At 34.0% G+C, this 22,637-nt stretch overlaps 2 protein-coding genes across 2 annotated transcripts; one reads left to right on the forward strand and one right to left on the reverse strand.

Annotated features, from left to right (window-relative positions):
• Nucleotides 1–15,820: 15,820 nt before the first annotated feature.
• Nucleotides 15,821–16,885, reverse strand: LOC131927941 (uncharacterized). The gene has a single exon (XM_059283823.1). The coding sequence runs from the start codon at nt 16,883–16,885 to the stop codon at nt 15,821–15,823; it is 1,065 nt and encodes a 354-aa protein (XP_059139806.1).
• A 1,717-nt stretch (nt 16,886–18,602) lies between these two features.
• On the forward strand, nt 18,603–19,616 carry LOC131927942 (uncharacterized). The gene has a single exon (XM_059283824.1). It carries the CDS (start codon nt 18,603–18,605, stop codon nt 19,614–19,616), a length of 1,014 nt encoding a protein of 337 aa, XP_059139807.1.
• The last annotated feature ends 3,021 nt before the right edge of the window (nt 19,617–22,637 follow it).

Consider the following 22,637-nt stretch of genomic DNA (forward strand, 5'->3'; position numbering starts at 1 on the left):
ATGTTTCCTTAGAACGGTGATGATCGCAGATCGTTTTTTTTTTTTACTTCTCCCTATAGCTGTTTTGACTGAATACAATAGGGGAGTTGTAAAAATATAAAAAAGTGCTCTCAGCCATATGCTTTTTTGTGACTTTTTTTTTTTGTTACTGACGTTAACTTTTATATCAACATATTATATTCATACTATTAAACTTACAAAATCTTATCTAACAAAGGAGTCGCTACTTTTAAATGTAGAAACCATTACGTTAAACTTGATATATATAGTTATATATGTCAAAACATACATTAATATTTTAAAGAGAGCATTAACAATTTTATGTATACATATTAAATAACGATTGCAAGATAATTAACCTTAGAAAATTGCTTCTATGTAAAAGAAAGAACAAATGGTGGATTATCTCCGTTATGTTTGCTAAACAGCCACAAAGTAAATCGATTTCTCATCTCACTTAGAGCTTTAATATTTTATTTATTTAGAAATGTATCGTCCGCAAGCTAAAAAGATAAGTTGCTCTCTTTAGTCTTAATGTTCAAAATGTTGATTCTAGACCTTCATGTTGTTTTTCAAAACGTAATTTTACGAGTGAATCGATTATCCAATACATGTTTTCACAATGAGCTTCCTTTAACCTTACCGCTGATGCTAGTGTTTACATAAAGTAGCTAAACAATTGTGATTGAAGAATTTAAAAAATCAATTTCATAAAATAAAGGACTATCTGTTTGGAAGAATAATGTAACAGTGTATGCTGGGTAAAATTAAAGCAATTGAATGATAACTTCTTGTGTTTTCCCGAAGCTAAATCTACTGCAGATTAGAAAAGTAAGCAACTCAGTGAATAATAACCGAGATTTAAACGATTGTGCTAGAACATTAGTCTATTTAACTACAACGTATCATTAGGTTTATTTCCAAAAATTTTTTGTCGAATTCTGCTTGTAAAACATTGATTATTATTGGATACCATTGGAATTAATAAATCCGTCCAAAACGTCTAATTTTTATTCAACTGTGTTGAACTTCGATCGTAATTTGCTTTTCTCCTATGAATGCTACGCAAACTGCTAAGGTAAAGGTAAAATTATGTCCCTTCATAACAGAAAACGAATTTGCCTGAATACAATATTGGAGTTTTAAAAATATAAAATGTTAAGAAAGGACTGGCGAATAGTCAGAAAATGCAGGGGAATAACTAAAGTCAAGTTAATAGGCTAAGAATAAGACTGAATTTTCTTTATTGATCATGGGTTTTTTACACGTTTGGATACTTTGTCCATTTTCGTATAAAGAAAATAATAACTTTAATGAGAAAAATAAAATGTATGTGTTTAAAATACCATTTTTATGACCCTATTAATCAAAAAATAATTATTTTATCCCAAATCTCTCTAGTTCTCTTCTAAAACTTTTATATATGTCATCATATTGTGATTGGCATAAATTGAAAGCTGGATTTCCCGTGTATTTGATAAGTGTATTTTCAATCATCTTGGAAACACCCGAAGCTTTCAATTGACTTTACAAATTACACAGATTTATTATTTTCGTGAACTAATTTCGGTTACTTTTTGCTATTTTTCTCGGTTTGCCGTTTTATAACACTAAAAAGCCTACTACTTTTTATTTATTAAACAATGACTACCATATTTTCAGAGATTGTTATTCATTCAAAAAATAAAACATTTGTCACGAGGTAATTGTGAACGCTTCATAAGAAAAGTTTAGGGTAACTATTATTCAAATTTTGAAACTTTTGCATACTAAAAAGGGTTCGATTTTTCAGACCTTGTAGAATTTAGACCAGTAGCTCTTTCAAAAAGCTGTAAAAACATTTTATTACATAATAAAATATAAGCAGTTTAAATTTGATTGCTATAAATGCATGAATACAAACAAAAATTAAAGTTTTTAAAAGTACCGAAAATATTAAAATGGCGGAGGTTTTTTTGGGGTTTCCATGACAACCAATATTGTTTTCAACCTTTTTTCTCTGTTTAATATTTATTTTCATGCACCAAACATGGTAAATATATTTAAAACGCTTTAGATCTTAAATTGTAGAAAATAGAAATAAACGGAGCTTATCCCCTTAAAATAGAAGTACAAATTTGCAAATGATGAAATTTTCATAGGTTTTTTTTTTAAACGCCTGAACAAAAACGCAAGGAAAGTAAATTTCCATTTTAAAAATTAGTGATCCATCAGACTGATAAAAAAAGTGTTCATATGTTTCTTGATCCCGGCATCTGAATGGATTTTGCGGTCGTTACCATGCCCAGCATTGTGTACGTTTTCTAAGGTGTGTCAGGTACTCATGAGAGCTGGGTGGTCTCAGGGACTTTACGTGTTTGTTTTACCTTAACATGTATGTAAATAAGTTTACGTACTTATGAATCGATTTTTTAAAATATATAATTGATTGTTAAATAATTGCAATTAATTACGTTGCCTTAAGTTCATAATTGTTGTTATTAATATCTATCAAACGTCATACATATTAATTATTATTAATGTATGCATTTCAGTATGCAGTTCAATATGTCTACTGAGATGACCGTAAATTTGACCCGGCATTCAAATGTCCAACCGTTATTTCAAGTCAGCGAGACTGTCAAGAGTATCATTGTGTTCGTGTCTTATGTCGTTGGCTGTACGTTTGTCAGCGTTTTCGGTACTATCTGTGGATGTATCAACGTCGCCGTGTTCTTAAAGCAGGTAAGCTAGATCTTAGAAGATGTTTTAAATGATACATGGGACCGTGTGATTGAGTTGTAGACAGGTCGGCTGCTAGCCTAAGGGTCTCTAGTTTGAATAACTGCCCGTATTCGTTTCTGTAAGATGTCCCTGGTTTGGAAATTAACTATTATAGGAGGGGATCCTTAGGGTACACAGGGGGGTGAATGACAAGTAAATATCACCATCATCATCATCTTTTCAAATACACATGGGACAGATAAATAGAAAAAACTATTCAGATAATGTGGTCAGCACTATCTCCAGCCGCTTCAGTGTTCTGAATTTGATTCAGGTACTTAATAAAGCTGGGTAGACTCGGAAGTTCTACAGATTCCAGCCCTGGATCTGAACTCGAGACTTTTGGACTAGCTGTCAAAAATCTAACCCGACAAAGCCGTCCATTGAAGTAAAGTTCTCTATAACAAACATTAATTTATAAATAATACTATTGCAGTCGGTTTAATTTAGAACTGTGTGATTATTAAACCCGTATAAACTGAGCAAAGAAATGGTTTTCTCTTGTTGTGTTTTGTTTATCTCTTACACGCCCAGTAAGTCAAACAGAAAGGCCAGGTCGGATATAATGTGATAGAAGTTCCCCAACAATCCGGTAAAGAAATACATCACGCTGTCAAAGTTAACAATCACGTAAATGAATGCTATCGGCAAGGCCGTCGTTATGAAAACTAAGTTTATAATGATCAGCATTTTAATCAACCTTACATCTCTGAGCAATGTGTTATCCGTTTGTTTGGTAGCGAGGTTATTTTGTCTCCATTTAGACATGACACGCAGATGATGGCTGATGATAACGGTGCATGCGATATCGACTAAACAGGTTAACCCTATACTGAGCACATGAATTTTTAAAGTTCGGAACTTTAATGTAATCACAAATTTTATAATCGACATATTGATAGATGCAATTAAGATTTTTCATGAAGATAGGGATCCTAAATACATTACTTAACTACTCTTCCCATCTTTATATTTCCAGCCTCTAACTTAAGATTAAAGTATAGTCTAATTTAGATCTCTCTGTTTTTTTTGGGTTTTTTAAATAAATAAGAAATCCCTTAATTCACAGGCAGTTTTTAAAAAAAACAATTTTAAATGACTAGAAAACATGGTTAGGGTTTATGTTCACAGATTAGTTTATTTCTTTAAAACATTCATTTTCATGCTCCTGCTAGAGTTTTTAGATAAATGAAAAATAAATTAATTGTTTTCGTTTTTGCTAAGATTAAAAGTTAAGTATATATATATATATATATATATATATATATATATATATATATATATATATATATATATATATATATATATATATATATATATATATTATGCTTTTGTTCTAAGAAGTAACTTAAGTAAAAATTTCACATTGTCACTCCTTGTCTGATTTAACAAAACTTTAAATATATATGTATTCTCTAGTAATCCTGCTTGGATACAAATAAGACTGTAAAGATTTCATTTTATCGTACTTTGTAGGGCTTCAAAGAGACAGTAAACATCAGCTTCTTCGCAATGTCCATAGCTGACGTTCTTTCGTTAATTCCAGTCACATGGTCGGTTGCCTTCTCTACGAACTCCTACGTGCCTTGGTACAATCCTTGGAACCATTGGCAGCTGCCTTTTACTTTCTCCAGTATGTTTTTTAGCATTATATAATTATTAGAATCTTTAATATATTTAAATGTTATTTTTTTATTTAATAATGTATAACAAGTTTAGAAATGTATAGGTAAAAAGTAAAGTTCCTTTTCCAAACCTTACGTTCTATAGGGCAAGTGAAGTAGAGTTCACTTGTTTCTGTGACCTCGACATATGAAGAGATAGTGTGGTCAGCACTATGCCCAGCCGCCCTTACTTCCGCTAACGTAAGTTAGGTACCCATCAGAGTTGGGTGGACTCAGGGAAGGTCTACCGAATTCGAACTCGAGACTTACGGGTTAGCAGTTCAGCTCACTATCTATGAATAGATAGTATAGTTAGCACAATGCCCAGCAGACTTTACATTCGCAAAAATGAGTTAGTTACCCATCGCAGCTGGTTGGGCTCAGAGACGTTCTGCTGACTTGAACCCGGTTTCGAGCTCGAGGCTTTTGAGTAAAAAGCCTAGCTCTTCTAGAAACCTAGAATTTAAGGTTTGTTTTTGGTTGCTTTTTTTTAATTGTGTGTGTGTGTTTTTTTAGGTTTTCCTAGCCAAGTTTTTTCGCGAATTTCGCACACTATCAAAGTGTTGATCAACGTTGAGCGATGCATCTGTATCGTGATGCCCCTCAAGGTAAAGAACTACTTCACCATTAGATCCACCACCGTCACCATCGTCTTCATATACCTCTGCTACATTCTCGAGATGCCGTTCTTTTATTACTGTGAAGATATCGGCTACAGGTTTTATAAACCCTGGAACGCGTCTTTTTTGGATGTTATGTTTATAGAGAATTGCTACCACGATAAGAACAATGGTACGGTGATTCATGTGCTCAGTATAGGGTTAACCTGTTTAGTCGATATCGCATGCACCGTTATCATCAGCCATCATCTGCGTGTCATGTCTAAATGGAGACAAAATAACCTCGCTACCAAACCAACGGATAACACATTGCTGAGAGATGTAAGGTTGATTAAAATGCTGATTATTATAAACTTAGTTTTTATAACGACGGCCTTGCCGATAGCATTCATTTACGTGATTGTCAACTTTGACAGCGTGATGTATTTCTTTACCGGATTGTTGGGGAACTTGTATCACATTATATCCGACCTGGCCTTTCTGTTTGACTTACTGGGAGTGTCAGTGAATATTTTCATCTACTACAACATGAGCGTAAAGTACAAGGCGGCCTTCGTCGATTTAATGTGCAAGAAAACAAGGGGAGGTAACATCAAGACGATGATATCCAACATCCAGGGGCAAATGTATTGAATTTTATCAGATGAGATCACTATGCTGAGTTTAGTAATACTTCGTTGTGTAAGAAACTCGGTTAAATAATGAAAAGTTTAATTACACCTCTAGCATTATTCATTTTTCAGCAGGAAAGACCACGATGTTGGAGTTCTTTGTTAAATACATAACACGGTTAAATGATCTTAAGTTGTATAACGCCGATTAAAATATCATGAAATTCATAGAGGTTTGACTATGTTGGCCACTTTGCCTTTTGTGTGTAAACATAAGTATATGATAAATACTATTAAATACTAAGCACAACCATATGCTTTTTTGTTACTTTTGTTTTGGTTTACTGACGTTAAGTTGTACATGAACATATTATACTCATGCTATTAAACTTAGAAAATCTGATCTAACAAAGAAGTCGCTACTTTTAAATGTAGAATCCATTACGTTAAACTTACTATATATAGTTATATATCTCAAAACATACATTAATATTTTAAAGAGAACATTAACAATTTTCTGTATAAATTTTAAATAACGGTTGCAAGATAATTAACCTTAGAAAATTGCTTCTATGTAAAAGAAAGAACAAATGGTGGATTATCACTTTAATGTTTGCTAAACAGCCACAAAGTAAATCGATTTCTCATCTCACTTAGAGATGTATTTAGAAAAGTATCGTCGTCAAGCTAAAAAGTCTTTAGTCGTTAACGTTTAATATTTTTAATCTACACCATCAAGTTTTATTTCAAAACGTAATTTTACGACTGAATCGATTATCCAGTCCATGTTTTCACAGTGAGCTTCCTTTAACATTGCTGCTGAAGCTAGTGTTTACATAAAGTATCTAAACAATTGTGAATGGGGAATTTAAAAAATCAATTTCATACAATAAAGGGCTTTCTGTTTAGAAGAATAAGGTAACTGTGTATGCCGAGCAGAATTAAAGCAAATTGAATGATAACTTCTTTTGTTTTCCCGAAGTTAAATCTACAGCAGATTAGAAACGTAAGCAACTCAGTGAATAATAACTGAGATTTGAACGCTTGTGCTAGAAAATTAGTCTATTTAACTGCAACGTATACAATACCTTATCATTAGGTTTATTTCCAAACTTATTGCCAAAAACAGTTTATTTAACTTACAAGTATGAATTCTGCTTGTAAAACATTGATTACTATTGTATACTCCTGGAATTATTAATCCGTCCAAAACTTTTAATTTTTTTTCAACTGTGTTGAACTTCGATCGTAATTTGCTTTTCTCTTATGAATGCTACGCAGACTTCTTAAGTAAAGGTAAAATACTGTCCCTTCATAACAGAAAACGAATTTGCTTGAATACAATAATGGAGTTATAAAAATATAAAATGTTAAGAAAGGACTGGCGAATAGTCAGAAAATACAGGGGAATAACTAAAGTCAAGATAATAGGCTAGGAATAAGTGTGAATTTCATTTATTAATCATGATTTTTCGTCATGGTGGGTTTCTTGCACTTTTGGATACTTTGTCCATTTTCGTATTAAGAAAATAATAACTTAAATGAGAAAAATAAAATGTATGTGTTTAAAATACCATTTTTATGACTCTATTAATTAAAAAAAATATTTATTTTATCCCAATCTCACTAGCTCTCTACGAAACGTTTTATATAGGTCTTCATATTGTGTTTGGCATCATTTGAAAGCTGGATTTCTCATTTATTTGATAATTGTATTTTCAATCATCTTGAAAACATACTGAACTTCCAATCGGCTTTACAAATTACACATATATGTTATTTTCGTGACCTAATTTCAGTTTCTTTTTGCTGTTTTTCTCAGTTTGCCGTTTGTTAACACTAAAAAGCCTACTACTTTTTTATTTATTAAACGATGCCCCCTTCCCCCCTCCCATATGCTCAGTGATTGTTATTCATGCAAAAATAAAACGTTTGTCACGGGGTAATTATGTTGGCTTCATAGAAAAAAGTTTAGGGTAACTATCATTCAAATTTTAAACATTTAGCAAACTATAAAGGGTACGATATTTCAGACCTTGTAGAATTTAGACCAGTAGCTCTATTAAAATGTTGTCGTAACAAAAATAGTAATATATAATTAAATATAAGCAGTTTAAATTGTATTGCTATCAGGGCATAAATTTAAAAAAATCCTTAGCGTTTTTAAAAGTACCGAAAAATTAAAAATGGCGGAGGTTTTTTTCGGGTTTCCATGAAAACTAATATTGTTTTCAATCTTTTTTTTTTTTTGGTGCTTATTACTTATTTTCATGCACCAAACATGGTAAAATTATTTAAAACGCTTTAGATCTTAAATTGTAAAAAAATAGAAATAAACGAAGTAAACATTTGCATATGATGAGATATTTATAGGCGTTATTGTTTTATTTAAACAAAAAAATAGGAAAGTAAATTTCCATTTTAAGAATTAGCGATCCAAGGTACTGATAAAAAAGTGTTCATATGTTTCTTGATCCCGGCATCTGAAAGGATTTTGTTGTCGTTACCATGCTCAGCATGGTTTACGTTTTCTAAGGTGTATTAGGTACTTATGAGAGCTGGGTGGTCTTAGGGACTTTGCGTGTTTGTTTTACCTTAACAAGTATGTAAATAAGTTTACGTACTTTAGAATCGATTTTTACTTTCTCGTATATACGAAGTATAGAGAAAGTATTGTAATCGTGCAAAAAAAAAAATCCAGATTTTTACAGATCTCGACGTTTTACACCTCACTGATACGGAAAAACATAATTTTGCAATCTTGTCCGTATGTCTGTGTGTGTGTGTCTGTGTGTCTGTGTGTCTGTGTGTCTGTGTGTCCGTGTGTAAACACGATAACTTGAGTACCGTTACAGCTAGGTTGATGAAATTTCACATATAAGTATTATATCAAAGTCGTAGATCCGTATCAACTTTTGAGCGATTTCCGATAACCGGAAGTGGTACTTTTCCTACTTTGAATTTTTCAAAAGCCTATAACTTGAGTACTATTTCAGATAGATAAATGAAATTTCACATGTAAGTAAAAGATCTAATTCTCTACCTTCTGTTAAATTTTGAGTAATTTCCGTTGACTGGAAGTAGTAATTTACGCTACTTCCGATTTCTCAAAAAACTAATGTAAATTTTAAAAGTACTAATAATATTGCGCACTATTATGCGCTTTTTTATTGGGCGTTCACTTGGTGTGCAATTAATTTGTCTACGAGATTTTATTCTATTTTTAAAACTTTAAGTATTTATAATGGATTAAAAATCATGTCTATAGCCCGAGTTCCCATCCCCTGTTATTTTATATAAGAATATTCGAGAAAGTTTAGGGGAGATCACTCCCGGTTTATTTAAATACATAAATGATTGTTTAATAATTGCAACTACGTTGCCTTCAGTACATAATTGTTGTAATTAATATCTAACAAACGTCATACATATTAATTATTATTAATTTATGTATTTCAGTATGCAGCTCAATATGTCTACTGAGATGACCGTAAATTTGACCCGGCATCCAAATGTCCAACCGTTATTTCAAGTCAGCGAGACTGTCAAGGAGGTCATTGTGTTCGTGTCTTATATCGTTGGATGTACGTTTGTCAGCGTGTTCGGTACTATCTGTGGATGTATCAACATCGCCGTGTTCTTAAAGCAGGTAAACAGTTCTTAGAAGATGTCTTAATAGATACATGGGCGAGGCCGCGATACCTTTAATTCGCCATCCCAAGTGGGGGGCAAAAATGTGTAACTGCCATTATCAAAAAGTAACTAATAATTGATAACTTTTATTATCTTTTATAACCTACAGATGCTGTGTACAAAGGCGTAGCGATCTATTTCGGCGTCCAGGGCGATCTATCAATTTAGCACCCCCACCGCAAAATTAGGCCTCGCGTTGCTAAGTACAGGGCCTTTTTTATGAGTCACTTTGCCTTTTTATTTTGGTTTCATATAATTAATGTAGAAAACGATTAAATAAGTCCGTAATTTAAATTTCGAACGTTTTTTTTTTAATTTTAATTTTGATTTAGTGATCGCTCCAGCGCATGACAGGGCGTTCCGAAACACGCGCAATTTTGTTTTTTTACTAACATTATTTATAGCTATACCTAAAGCACTTACCCGGAATTCTTTTTTTTAAAGGCGTCCCCTTATTTGTGTTCCAAAATTAAGAATTAAAGACGTTGCATAAGGTATATAGTTAAATGCATGTCATCAAACAGAGTTTCTTCCACCAGGTGAGTTCCATTTTGGAGCTCACCTTGGGATGTGTGCAGGAAACCCAATACCACTAAAACTGTTGTTTTTTAGTGGGTTTTTTTCCTGACTTGTTTTCTCCCGGGGAAAGGGTTGGGGGGGGGGCTCTGGAAATTTTCGGAGGAGGGTGTGTGGGGGGTGGGCTATGTCGTAAAGTAGACTCGTAGACTTAGCAACAATTTCAATATAATTTATTCCGCTTTTACGCTGTATTTGAAGGAATTAGTAGAAACATTTTCGACGAAGGAGGCAAGTAAAAATTTGATGTTCATATATTCTTACAAAGTGTATGCAGTTGATAATAAATTAATGTCACTTGTAATTATTTTTTTAAACATATGTTTTAGTAATTAATTAGTGTGAAAGTGAGCGCTTTAATCAGTTTATCTCGGCTCTAAATAACCTGGCGCGCAGCACTGTGTATGAGTGGCGTGGTCGTAGTAGCTCGACTGCTTGTTCGAAGGTCTTGAGTTCGAATCATTTATTAGACTCTAGACTGCAAGACGTCGCAGAGTCCAAACAACACTGATGGGTACCTGACTCTGTCAGGGAATGTAAACACTGCCGGGCACAACGCTGACAACGCCGTCCCTTCATATGCCGAGATCGAAAAACATGAACTCTACTTCATCTGCCGTGTCCATGTTTGGGTCTGGATAGTCGGCCTGGTCGAGGGGTAGATCTTGTTGAGTGCTTTACAAAAGTTTGTGGATCCGAAAGTCGTCGAAAGACGCTGTCTCCATCATTACGATCTCAAATACTAAAGACTAGTCTGGTTGGGAAATAAACTGTTGAGGGAAGTAAATCTTATTGTAAACTATTTGATTATAGAAAAAGTAAATATCATCATCATCGTTTCCCTTTTGTGTCCATTTAAAACTGGACAATTGAAATATAGGTCATCTGTTTCAATAACATCGACATATAGGATGATAGTATGGTCAACACTATGCCCAGCCGCCTTTGTTTCCCTGAGTTGAATCAATTGCCCATTCTCAAGCACTACCTACATACTTGGGATCCGAACTCGAGACTTCGGGGTTAGCAGTCATAACATCTACTATCCAACCAAACCATCACAGTAAGTCAATAGGACAAATAGCAATACTTATAGTCTGCTTGGCCAGACTATTATAACCGTGTTAAGTTAACAAAGTAATATTTTAGTATTTTATCATAAGTCCTTGTTGCGGTTTTAGCCAAACAATTTTTGAGCCAAAAACTTAATAAAATATACAAAACCATTACTGTACTTGTAAAATTAACATATAGCAACAGGCCCTATGCTACTTTAGGAGAAAAGAGGACTAAGTCAAGTCAAGATACTTTAATGGATATTTAAAGTAGATTATAATAAAAAGGGCATTGAATTGATGGTGATTCTGCCTACATTACTCCGTGCTTGTCCCAACTTGTAATGTGTTGCTTCTAAATGTTGGGTTATGGGATACTGTGGTTTTAACCCATTTATAAATATTATTCTTACAACTATATAGTCAATGAACATACCCAGAAAATTGTGTTTTACATTTCATTATTCGAGTAGATTTACCTTGTATATTGTATGTTTTCAGAAACAAATGAATTAAAATGATATTGTTTGTATTTCCTTCACATTGTACAAATAGCCGTTAGCGTTGTATATACTCGTTCATTGTTGGGTTTTGACTACTGTTTTAATGACACTCTAAATATTTTATGCAGCGTTTCTTTCAAACTTTTTTTCTCCGGTGGGTGTGTGGGGGGGGGAACTTGATTTTTTTTTCGGGGTGGGGGCGAACTACATTTTCAGGGGGGGGGGGTGTCGGACACTTCTAAAAGTATATATTTTTTAATATATAAATTCCATTTCGTTCGGTGGGGCGGTACTTTCAGAGTCTGATTCACGCTCTTGCAGAGGCGTAGCGAGGGGGGGGGGGGCGGGGGGGGGAACATATGTCCCCAGGCGCCGACCTTAGGGGGGTTGCCAAATTGAAAGTTTGAGGGGGGGGGTATACATGAAAAGTTTGAGGGGGGGTGCAAATCGAAAGTTTGAGGGGGGGTGGGGTGTAAATGAAAAGTTCGAGGGGGGGTGCAAATCGAAAAGTTTGTCCCTGGGCGATGGGTAGGGTCGCTACGCCTCTGTGCTCTTGTTCTTGTGCCTTTTAGAAGACACTGCACTGTCATCCGTTTGAATGACACTGTAAATATTTCATGCTCCAGTTCTTATTGACATTTTGATGACACTGCATGTATTTCTTGTACTCGTTTCTTTTAAAGGGCTTCCATGACACTGTAAACATCAGCTTCTTCGCCATGTCCATAGCTGACGTTCTCTCTTTGATCCCTGTCACCTGGTCTGTCGCCTTCACGACGAATTCCTTCATCCCATGGACCAATCCTTGGAACCATTGGCAGTTGACGTTTTCGTTTTCGAGTACGTTTATAGCTTAATTATTAATGAAAATTAAAGTTGACATTGTCGAATGGTATATTACATTACTTGACATTCTATAAAAAAATTGCAAATGTATTTCATAATAGCCAAACAATTAAATTATGATTAATAATATCGTTAATTTACTAGAATTGAAGTAATATTATTTTTTTGTAGAGAAAAGTTCAGTAGGCAGGAAATGTATTTTAGGCTTATCATTTTTTTTGTGCCCAAGACATATGGGGTCGCTACAGAAAGCTCCCTCAATGTTTGTTGGTCACCGACAATTTTCCTGGCAGCCCCCATGACAGTCCTGCCTCTGCCAGCCGCTTCCCATTTAAAAACTATATAATAATATAAAAATAAATATGTAAAATATCTTAACAACAATAGGTGATAAACCGAATGGGGCAACAGCCTACAATAATTTTTTTCTAAAAAAAAAAGGAAAAATTCCAATTACATAAAATTGGTATGTAACCCTTTTAGGGATATAGAACTCTTGTATAAAATAACATATATATCATAGTATTTGAGCTACCAATTTTTTTAGAAAACAAACCTTTGAATTTTTTTTTTCGAAATATAATTTTTTTTTTCCTTTTAGGTTTTCCGAGCCAAGTTTTTTCGCGAATCTCTCGCTGTATAAAAATGCTAATCAACGTGGAGCGATGTATCTGTATCGTGATGCCCCTCAAGGTGAAGAACTACTTCACCATCAGATCAACCACCGTCACCATCGTCTTCATATACCTCTGCTACATTCTCGAGATGCCGTTCTTTTATTACTGTGAAGATATCGGCTACAGGTTTTATAAACCCAGGAATGAATCATTTTTGGATGTTATGTTTATAGAGAATTGCTACCACGATAAGAACATAGGGACGGTGGTTCATGTGTTCAGTATTTGGATGACGTGTTTAGTGGATATCGTCTGCACAGCTATCATCAGTCATCATCTGCGTGTCATGTCTAAATGGAGACAGAACAACCTCAACGCCAGACAAGCGGACAATTCGATCATAAGGGATTTAAAGTTGATTAAAATGTTGATCATTATTAACCTCGTTTTCATAACGACCGCCTTGCCGATAGCGTTCGTCTACGTCATGCTTAACTTGGATCACGTGCTAAATTTATCTAACGGTTCGTTATCGAACTTGTATTACGTCATATCCGATCTGACCTTCTTGTTTGACTTACTAGGCGTGTCACTGAATATTTTTATCTACTACACTATGAGCGCAAAATACAAGGCGGCCTTCGTTGATTTAATGTGCAAGAAAAGAAGGGCAGGTAACGTCAAGACAATGATATCCAATGTCCAATTCTGACATGGGTGAATTTTTATCAGGGGAGATCACTATGTGCTTGGCGTATTCTTTTTATATAAAACTCGGTTAAGCAATCTAAAATTTAATATCATCGAAAGTCCTAAACAGATAATGGGTTCTTTCATCTTCATTTATTTTTATGAGGTAAAGTCACTATGTTTGAATTATGGGTGACATTGTTATATAGAAAACTCGGTTAAACAATATAAATTTAATTGCATGAAGAGAAAATGTCATAACTATGGTATATTACGTTCAATACTGACATTTTGCATTCATCGTTTTTCAAGAGGGGAGAGAACAATGTTGAAAGACATCGCCATTCAAAGAGCTTTGTTGAACGACGCAAAGTTGAACAGCAACACCTAGCAAAATATGGACATGTCTATATTAATTTAACCGGTTTTATCTTAAATTTTGTGGTACCCAGACTGGTCAGCAATAGGAATCTTTGCTCTAACATAGAGCATGGACTTAATTAAAAAAATGTATTTTTTTTCAATTTGATATCAATGTATTTTTAAAATACCAATACGTTGTTGAAAGACATTCACTTAATATTTTAAATGCATGGTTGTAAAGTATAGAAATATTTAAATATCATACGTATTGTTCAAATAAAGCCAAAAAAATTGATAAGGTATGTTTTTTGTTAGTTTTTTTTTCTTTAATTTTTTTTTTTTTTTTTGCGTTGTACCGGTTAAAACGTTTTACGACAATATCAAATTGAAAATTTGTAAATTCTCAATTAAAGATGGTCGATCTTATCTGTTCTAAACATATGTGACAACGAAATTTGAAAAAAAAAAGTTTTGTATAAATGTAAGATAAAATATGTGTTGATTAAAACAATTATCTTTTTATTTCTAAGATTAAATAAATAAATAAGAGAATTGATTCCCTTAATGTGAATACAAACCATGTTAACTGACACACTTCAACAACATCGTCTGAAAAACAATTAGTTCAAATGTCAATTTGAAGCTGTAATATGCACAAACATTTTGGCTAATCCAAGGTTGCTTCTAACCTCTTTATTAATAAAACGTTTTATTTTTAATGTTAACATTTTTATTGATGTATTTTTTTTACAATCAGTTTTGGTAGCATACAAATACATTTTTGAAACATAAATGTTTTTATATTAATCTCAACGTAGACAACATCACATTAATTATATCACAAGCGATCGTGAAAATAGGTCGATAACATAAAGAATCATGGCGATATTAAGAACATCGTTTTATAATTTATTTATTTTTTAAGTTTAACTGCAATTGACGATGACTGGGAAAACCAAACGAGGCAAGTAAAGATATGTAAAAGTGTAAAGTACTAAATAGAATATTTAAAATTTTATAGTAATCTACGCAAAATAATAATTTTCTTGGAAAAATCTATTTATAAAACGTATGCGAGAATCAAAGCTAAAGAGTAAATTTACAGAAGTTAACTTGGTAATTAACACAAAGTTTGTTGTAATAAAAAAGTGTTACGTCGACGACATAAATACAACATTGAGAGGCGTAGCGACCCTTCCCGGCGCCCGGGGACAAACTTTTCGATTTGCACCCCCCCCCCCCTCGAGATTTCCATTTGCACCCCCCCCCCTCAAACTTTCGATTTACACCACCCTCAACCTTTCAATTTATCTTTCCAACCCATTTTGGCGCCCCCTAAGTTCGGCGCCCGGGGACATATGTCTCCCCCCCCCCCCGCCCCCCCCCCCCTCTCGCTACGCTACTGACAATATTCAATAGATGTAAAGCCTTCTTTGAAAGCTGACAAAATTAAAATGAACGCAATCCGCTGCTATCATAGTTATGTCGAACTATTACACAGTTAGCACTATTTTTATAAATGTCGGGTGCGTCGTACCTTTGCATGGTAAGATCAATTTCTATATAAAATTATGGGCTAAAGTATCAGAAAATTTACAACCATAAACAAATAAAGTCGATGTTTAACATAAAGTCCGGCTTTGGAGAATTTATTATGAGGAGAAGTTGTGGATTTATGAGAACTATACTTTGGAAATAAATTTGATGGGGATTGTGGAACGTAGTTCTGGTATGAGAGGGTAGAAGCGTGTAGATTTGGAAAGAAGGTAAACTTTTGCAATGGGAAATAGTGAGTGGTTCTTTTGTTGTTGAAATGCATTTATTTCATGTGTAGTTTTTCCTTTCGACACCAAATCGATTTAAAGGTCCGCCTAAAGCTGGAGCTCATTACAAGAAATATAAACAAATGGATGGAGGCGTTTAAAAAATCTAAGATAAAGATAAAAATCACGGTGAGGAAAAACAGGTCGTTGTATTTCCTCAGCAGGTAAAACTCTGGCTCCACCATCTGGGCCAAGTAAAACACGACTCGTGGGAACAGGTTGATGATGTAGACAAAGGTCACGGACAGAAGAGTCAAGGCCACTTGTTTTTCTCTGGCTGACAACGTCGTGGTGGACGACGCGTTGTCTGATTTGTGCTTCATGAACCGTGACGATTTCTTCAGGTGAAATACGGTCAGGTAGGAACAGATACAAATGATGAAAAAACTAACGGATGGGAGAATGATACCGACGGCTTGGTAGTAGCTCATGATGATGTCAGATTTGTTCAGGTAAAGTTTAGTGAACGCGAGTTTAGCGATTGTGGCGTTAAACTCCGGGCTGAACTCGAAGACGACCTGGTATATGCCGTAGATGACGGTGTAGGAACCAAAGACAAGGATGGATATCGCCGTCACACAAAGTATTGTCACTTTACGAGTGATCATCAGCTTGGCCTTGAAGGGCAGGCTAACACTCAGACATCTCTCCACAGAAACAAAAGCCGCTAGAGCGTAAGAAACATAACCAGCGAAGATCGTCGTGTACTCGAAGTACGGGATTGTTGCATTTTCCCACGAGATCCCGAGAACGGGCGAGACTAAACCCAACGGTCCGTACAGCTGATGTATCAGACCGCAGACACACTTTAGCAGGTCCCAAACGGATAACGAGAACATCGAGATGACGGGACCTTCTTTGAAGCCTTGACGCCGAAACACTGTGATGTTCAAGGAGTTTGTAACCACGCCGATGCACGGCAGAATGGAAAGTATCCAGAGCTTGACCACGGTTTTAACGTTCTCTAGAAGTACTGGACTCAATAAGTTGTTGCCAGCCGTTGGTCTAAAGGTTGTACGGAATACAGTGGTTAGATTGTTGTTAATGTGCTCCATGCCCATTGTATTGTAGAAATACGTATCCTTATTTTAACACTGAGTTTTACAGCAACTATACTGATGCAGATTTCTAAAATGCAAATATGTTTTTAAAACAAGTACAACAAAATTATGTTTTAAAAGTAAGATCGTTTTTTTACAAACACACACACACACATATATATATATATATATATATATATATATATATATATATATATATATATATATATATATATATATATATATATATATATATATATATATATATATATATATATATATATAAAATGTAATATAATATGTAAGTTTGAGTTTTATGTCGATTTATTATTCAAGAAACAAGTGAGGTTTTACCTCTTTCGCATTGAACAAATATACAACATCATTAAGTGTGTTGGTACTCTTCTCTTGCGTTTTTTTTCTTTTGCGAAACAAAAAAAAATTAAGCCAATCTCTCGAATTATCACCGATATAACATGTTTTCTGAATGTCTGTTATACAATAATTGTTAGACTAAATACGTTGGTTTACCCATTTAGTTATCGCGTTCTTTTTTTTTAATTCAATGTATTATCAAAGAGAATCCATAGTTTAACGCTATGATACAGATGCCGAAGTAAATTTTTATTTTAAAAAAATACTCCTTTTTATATCGTTGAAATTGTATTATTAACTTGTATGAATGTATGAATTTTATCAATTTTAAAGGAAACTTTTTATATCTTTTACAAATTTACATTTTAAAATCCTTTGTTATTAAAATATTTTTTTATGCTTTTGCTTTTTTAAAAATTAATTTAATAAAATACAAATAATTACCATACGGCTTTTAACAATCAATTTTAAAATATTTAATCGCCTCATATTTTTCTAAACAGTATTTTATTTTTTTAAAGATTTTGTCCAAGATCATGGCTGCTTCATATACTTTTTCTACGAGATAATGTCTGAGATCATTCTTCGTAAATAGATCATTCATCAAAATAGATAGATATACCAACCGATTTCTGTCTCCGTCCTTGTGTACATTAGAATTTAACTGAGCGAAAACTTGTTCTATACAATGAAAACTTGCTAGATATTAATCATAAACTTATGTCAATTATTCTTCAATGCCAAAATAACTATGAACACAGAATTTGTAGTTTATGCGAAGGCAAATTCCTTTCTAGTGTAATTACATCTTTTTATGAATATTTTTTTCTGCTCCTTTTATCTTGCGACAAAGAAATGCTGTAATTTATTTTTAAAAAATCAAAGGCACCGTCTTTTTGAATTCTTTACAAAGCAGTCAGGGTTCTTCCGCAAGATAAAACAGAAATTTAAAAAAAAACGTAGACAATAAATTATATTTAATTTAACATCACGTGAAAAAAATTACAAATCGTAGGTGTTTCATACAGACGGGTATCTACTAGATGAAACATTACTGTTTATTATATAATGCGAAAAGATTAATTTAGTATTACTGTTCTTTTTATAAAATCATTTTTTTATCAAATGCTTACTAAAAAGAGATTAGAGAAAGAAAATTCATGCGAGATAAAGATTTTTCAGAACTTAAAGTTTAGTAGTTTAGAGAACTATAACCAGACTACATAAATGAGCATATTGCTACACTAAATTCTACAACAGAATTGATAACTCACGAGGCTTAAAAATTAGGCTCCATTTTTCAACAAAATTAAAAGGTGGAATGGAACACATCAAACAAAACGAGACTATTTTATTCTTAACGATGAATAAACGATCAGCAACCTACACCTTTCTGAGCCCGGGAAATCTAAGCAACATTAAAACGGTGGTCAACTTCTGGATCATTCTGTTTCTCTCCTTGCTGGGCGCAGTTAACAACTTGCTTATCATCACAGTGTTTCGGCACCAGGGCTTCAAAGAAGGCCCCGTCATATCTATGTTCTCTATATCCACCTGGGACTTAATAAGATGTATGTGTGGGTTAATCCACAGATTATACGGCCCGCTGGAATTGATTTCCCCAAGTGTAGGATTTTCGTGGAGGATTTTAACAATCCCGTACTTCGAGTACACGACGATCTTCGCTGGTTATGTTTCTTACGCTCTAGCGGCTTTTGTTTCTGTGGAGAGATGTCTGAGTGTTAGCCTGCCCTTCAAGGCCAAGCTGATGATCACTCGTAAAGTGACAATACTTTGTGTGACGGCGATATCCATCCTTGTCTTTGGTTCCTACACCGTCATCTACGGCATATACCAGATCGTCTTCGAATTCAGTCCGGAGTTTAACGCCACAATCGCTAAACTCGCATTCACTAAACTTTACCTTAATAAATCTGACATCATCATGAGCTACTACCAAGCCGTCGGTATAATCCTCCCATCCGTTAGTTTTTTCATCATTTGTATCTGTTCCTACCTGACCGTATTTCACCTGAAGAAATCGTCACGGTTCATGAAGCACAAATCAGACAACGCCTCGTCCATTCTGACGTTATCAGCCAGGGAAAAACAAGTGGCCTTGACTCTCCTGTCCGTGACCTTTGTCTACATCATCAACCTGTTCCCACGAGTCGTGTTTTACTTGGCCCAGATGGTGGAGCCAGAGTTTTACCTGCTCAGGAAATACAACGACCTGTTTTTTCTCACCGTGTCTTTTATCTTTATCTTAGATTTTCTAAACGCTTCCATCCATTTGTTTATATTTCTTGCAATGAGCTCAGGCTTTAGGCGGACCTTTAAAACAATTTGGTGTCGAAAGGAAAAAACCGCACTTTAAATAAGGATAACCATTGACCTCAATTGGCCTTGAATTTTCAGTAATAAGCTTTTGTGGAAAAACGTCTGTTGCTAAAAATAGTTTGAACAGCAAAGCAAAAATGATGTTGATATATTTAGTAAATGAATGTATAGATTAAATAACTATTTCATTTTTACTAATAATTGTACAATCATTGTTTAAATTATAATATTTAAGAAGTTTGAACAGTTAAATGTAAATTCTAAGTTTTAAAAAGCTTACTTAAACTTTTTTTTTCCAAAATGAGAAATCCTGTTTTCGCTTTACGTATTTAATATTTTCTTTGCTTTCATATTTTTTATTGAATTGTCTGGCATTAAAATATCTCAACAGCGATGATAGATAATTTATATGTCGTATGTATGTCTGAAAGATACAAATAACAGTTGAACTTTTGTTAAGAAAAGTAAAGAAAATCTGTGAAATAAACATATGCTGCTTGAAGAAATATTTGGTATTTGATGATGTATCCACGTATCATAATCTACAATCATCCAGTTAGTACATGAATCGAACTGTTGGTTGATTTCCTTTATGAAAGATATCACTAGGATAATGTAATTTCTCCACCTCAGAATATAAAAAATCATATTCATCATCATTTTTTCCCTTTCGTGCTCTAGACACATGGAGCTGATGAAGTAGAGTTCATCTTTTGCAGTGACCTCGTGATACGAAAGGATAATGTGGTCAGCAATATCCCCAGCCGCCTTTATTTCCCCTAATGTGAGTTAGGTAACCATTACAGCAGTGTGGACTCAGAGACGTTCTACTGATTTGAACTCCAAATTTTCGCCTTGGTAGTCTAGCGCTAGCCACGCCTTCCATACCAATCAAATTATTAAACTTAATTTATAGTAATTATTTGAAACCACGAAATAGTAAACATTTTAATGTATCTAGTGCTACAGAATAATTGATATTCACCAGATATACATGAAACTCAAAAATTTGGTAACAATCATGTTAATCTCTCTTATGGTCAGGAAAAATCTTAATGTGTCTGATAATATAGTATCTCATACTCAGCAAATATGTATGGTGAAAATCATCCTATTGAAATTGCATTTGTTTCCGATATCATAAATTCTTGGCTTCGTGTGTTCTGTATTTCTATTGTTGTTTGTTTTTCACTTTGAAGTTACGGACAGACTTGCACGAAATATAACACGCGATCATTACCTGCTTAGGAGACAGCACCCTCCTCTCCTAGGGCTTTGACTATGATGGAGCCTTATGACGATATGACGATATACGACTAAGCGGCGTTCTTGACATTCCCCGTCTGCTTATCATCCTTGGCTGTGATATTAAACAACATGGAATGATGATAATAACCATAGTTTAAAGCGAATCCAAATAGCATTTTCACTTGTGTAATTTCATTCTTTCAAAACGCTCGTTTCAATGCAAAAATATTGATAAGGTTGTTGTTGCTCTTGGTAGTCTTGACAGTATACTTCGCCACAGACGTGAATTTCACACGGGATTTCTCTGCGAACGCCAATGAAGTCACATTTTTAAAAATTTCTAATGCAACTTTTTTTTCTGTATGTACCCATGTCAATGTGGGTAGATGAAGTAGAATTAGTCTGTTTCAATGACCACGGCATACAGATAGATCGTGTGGTCAGCACTGAGCCCAACCGCCTAGTTTCTCTGTCAAGCTATCAAAAGTTAAATCTAAACGAGAGAGATTTTACCCTAGGGAAGTTAACCCTTCTTGTCTGTGTACATTTCGGTTTCATCCAACATCAACGCGCGCCTGTCGATCCTATGGATTGGATCAACATGAGATCCAATGTGAACGGTTTGACCTGAAAATATTAAATCCAATTAAATTATCAAAGTTGCGCTATTTAATTTAATTAATCTTCTTCTGCATCTTGTTCGCTTAGGCTAATTGTAAAAACATTTAACTTCCAACTCGCTCTGAGCTAATCACAAGTCAAAATGTTAATAAATTAAACGATTTATTTATTACTACAAACGTCTCACATTAGAGCTAATGCGAAAGTCTTCTAAAAATCTATTCTGTTTCTCAAGACAGAAATTTTATCGAGCAGTCAATTTACTAATCAATGTGTATTTTAACTGTGTCACAATTCCAGAAAAAAAGCTAACACTTTACTTATAAAATGATATAAAATATAGATCTAGATACTGCCCTGCACATTGCTACATAGAGTACATGAGCTATGATAAAGAAAGTATTTATCTATTCCTTTTTAAATTTTACAGTCCTTGTGTACGTAATACATGTTTTTATTCTAAGTATATTTAATTATAATCACTTTCGAACTCATTGGATTCAAACGTTTAATGTGTGTTTGTAATACATCTAAACATTGCTTTCAGAAAGGGTTTTAATTTGAAGTAATGTATTGAAATACACAATTCCTAAATATATTTTAAATACAAAACGCCGTAAGTTAAATGTAATTCGCGATCAACAAAACCACATTAATTTATTAAGCTATCAAGAAATCCAAACGAATGACGTATTTTTATCCTTAGAACCAACCTCTAAATTGTTTCTCAAATTTACTCTAGCATCAAAACGTGCTGTTTGCTCGTTAGATACAGAGAAATCATAGCCCCGATGTAAACGCTTCGACCTGAAATACTATATCCAATTAAACAATAAAAAAAAATTTTGTAATCCATGACAATCGTCTTGTTTACATCTTGTTCCCTTCGGCTATCTCTGACTGCAGTTTAATTTCCAGCAGGCTCCGCACCATGTAGAATGTTGAGAAATTAAACGATTTCATGATTACTTCAATCGCCCGGAGCATAAGCTCAGGTAACTAACCTATAAAATTTATTGACGAAAATTATCTCGGGCAAAACGTTTATTAACCAGGGACATTCGCCTTTTAATTTGAAAAAAAATATTCCTGAAAATCTTACATTAAATTGTTATAAAACGTAGACACGCTGTTCACATTTTGAGACAGAGTACTAGAGTTATTTATAAAGACTGTAAAGGAGACAAGT

The sequence above is a fragment of the Physella acuta genome, unplaced genomic scaffold (genome assembly GCF_028476545.2).
Source record: "Physella acuta isolate Inbredline_101_S28 unplaced genomic scaffold, ASM2847654v3 ptg001449l, whole genome shotgun sequence".
NCBI lineage: Eukaryota > Metazoa > Mollusca > Gastropoda > Physidae > Physella > Physella acuta.

Coding starts and splice junctions, on each gene's coding strand:
- LOC131927942 (XM_059283824.1), top strand. CDS start 18,603: ATGAATAAACGATCAGCAACCTACACCTTTCTGAGCCCGGGAAATCTA.
- LOC131927941 (XM_059283823.1), bottom strand. CDS start 16,885: ATGGGCATGGAGCACATTAACAACAATCTAACCACTGTATTCCGTACA.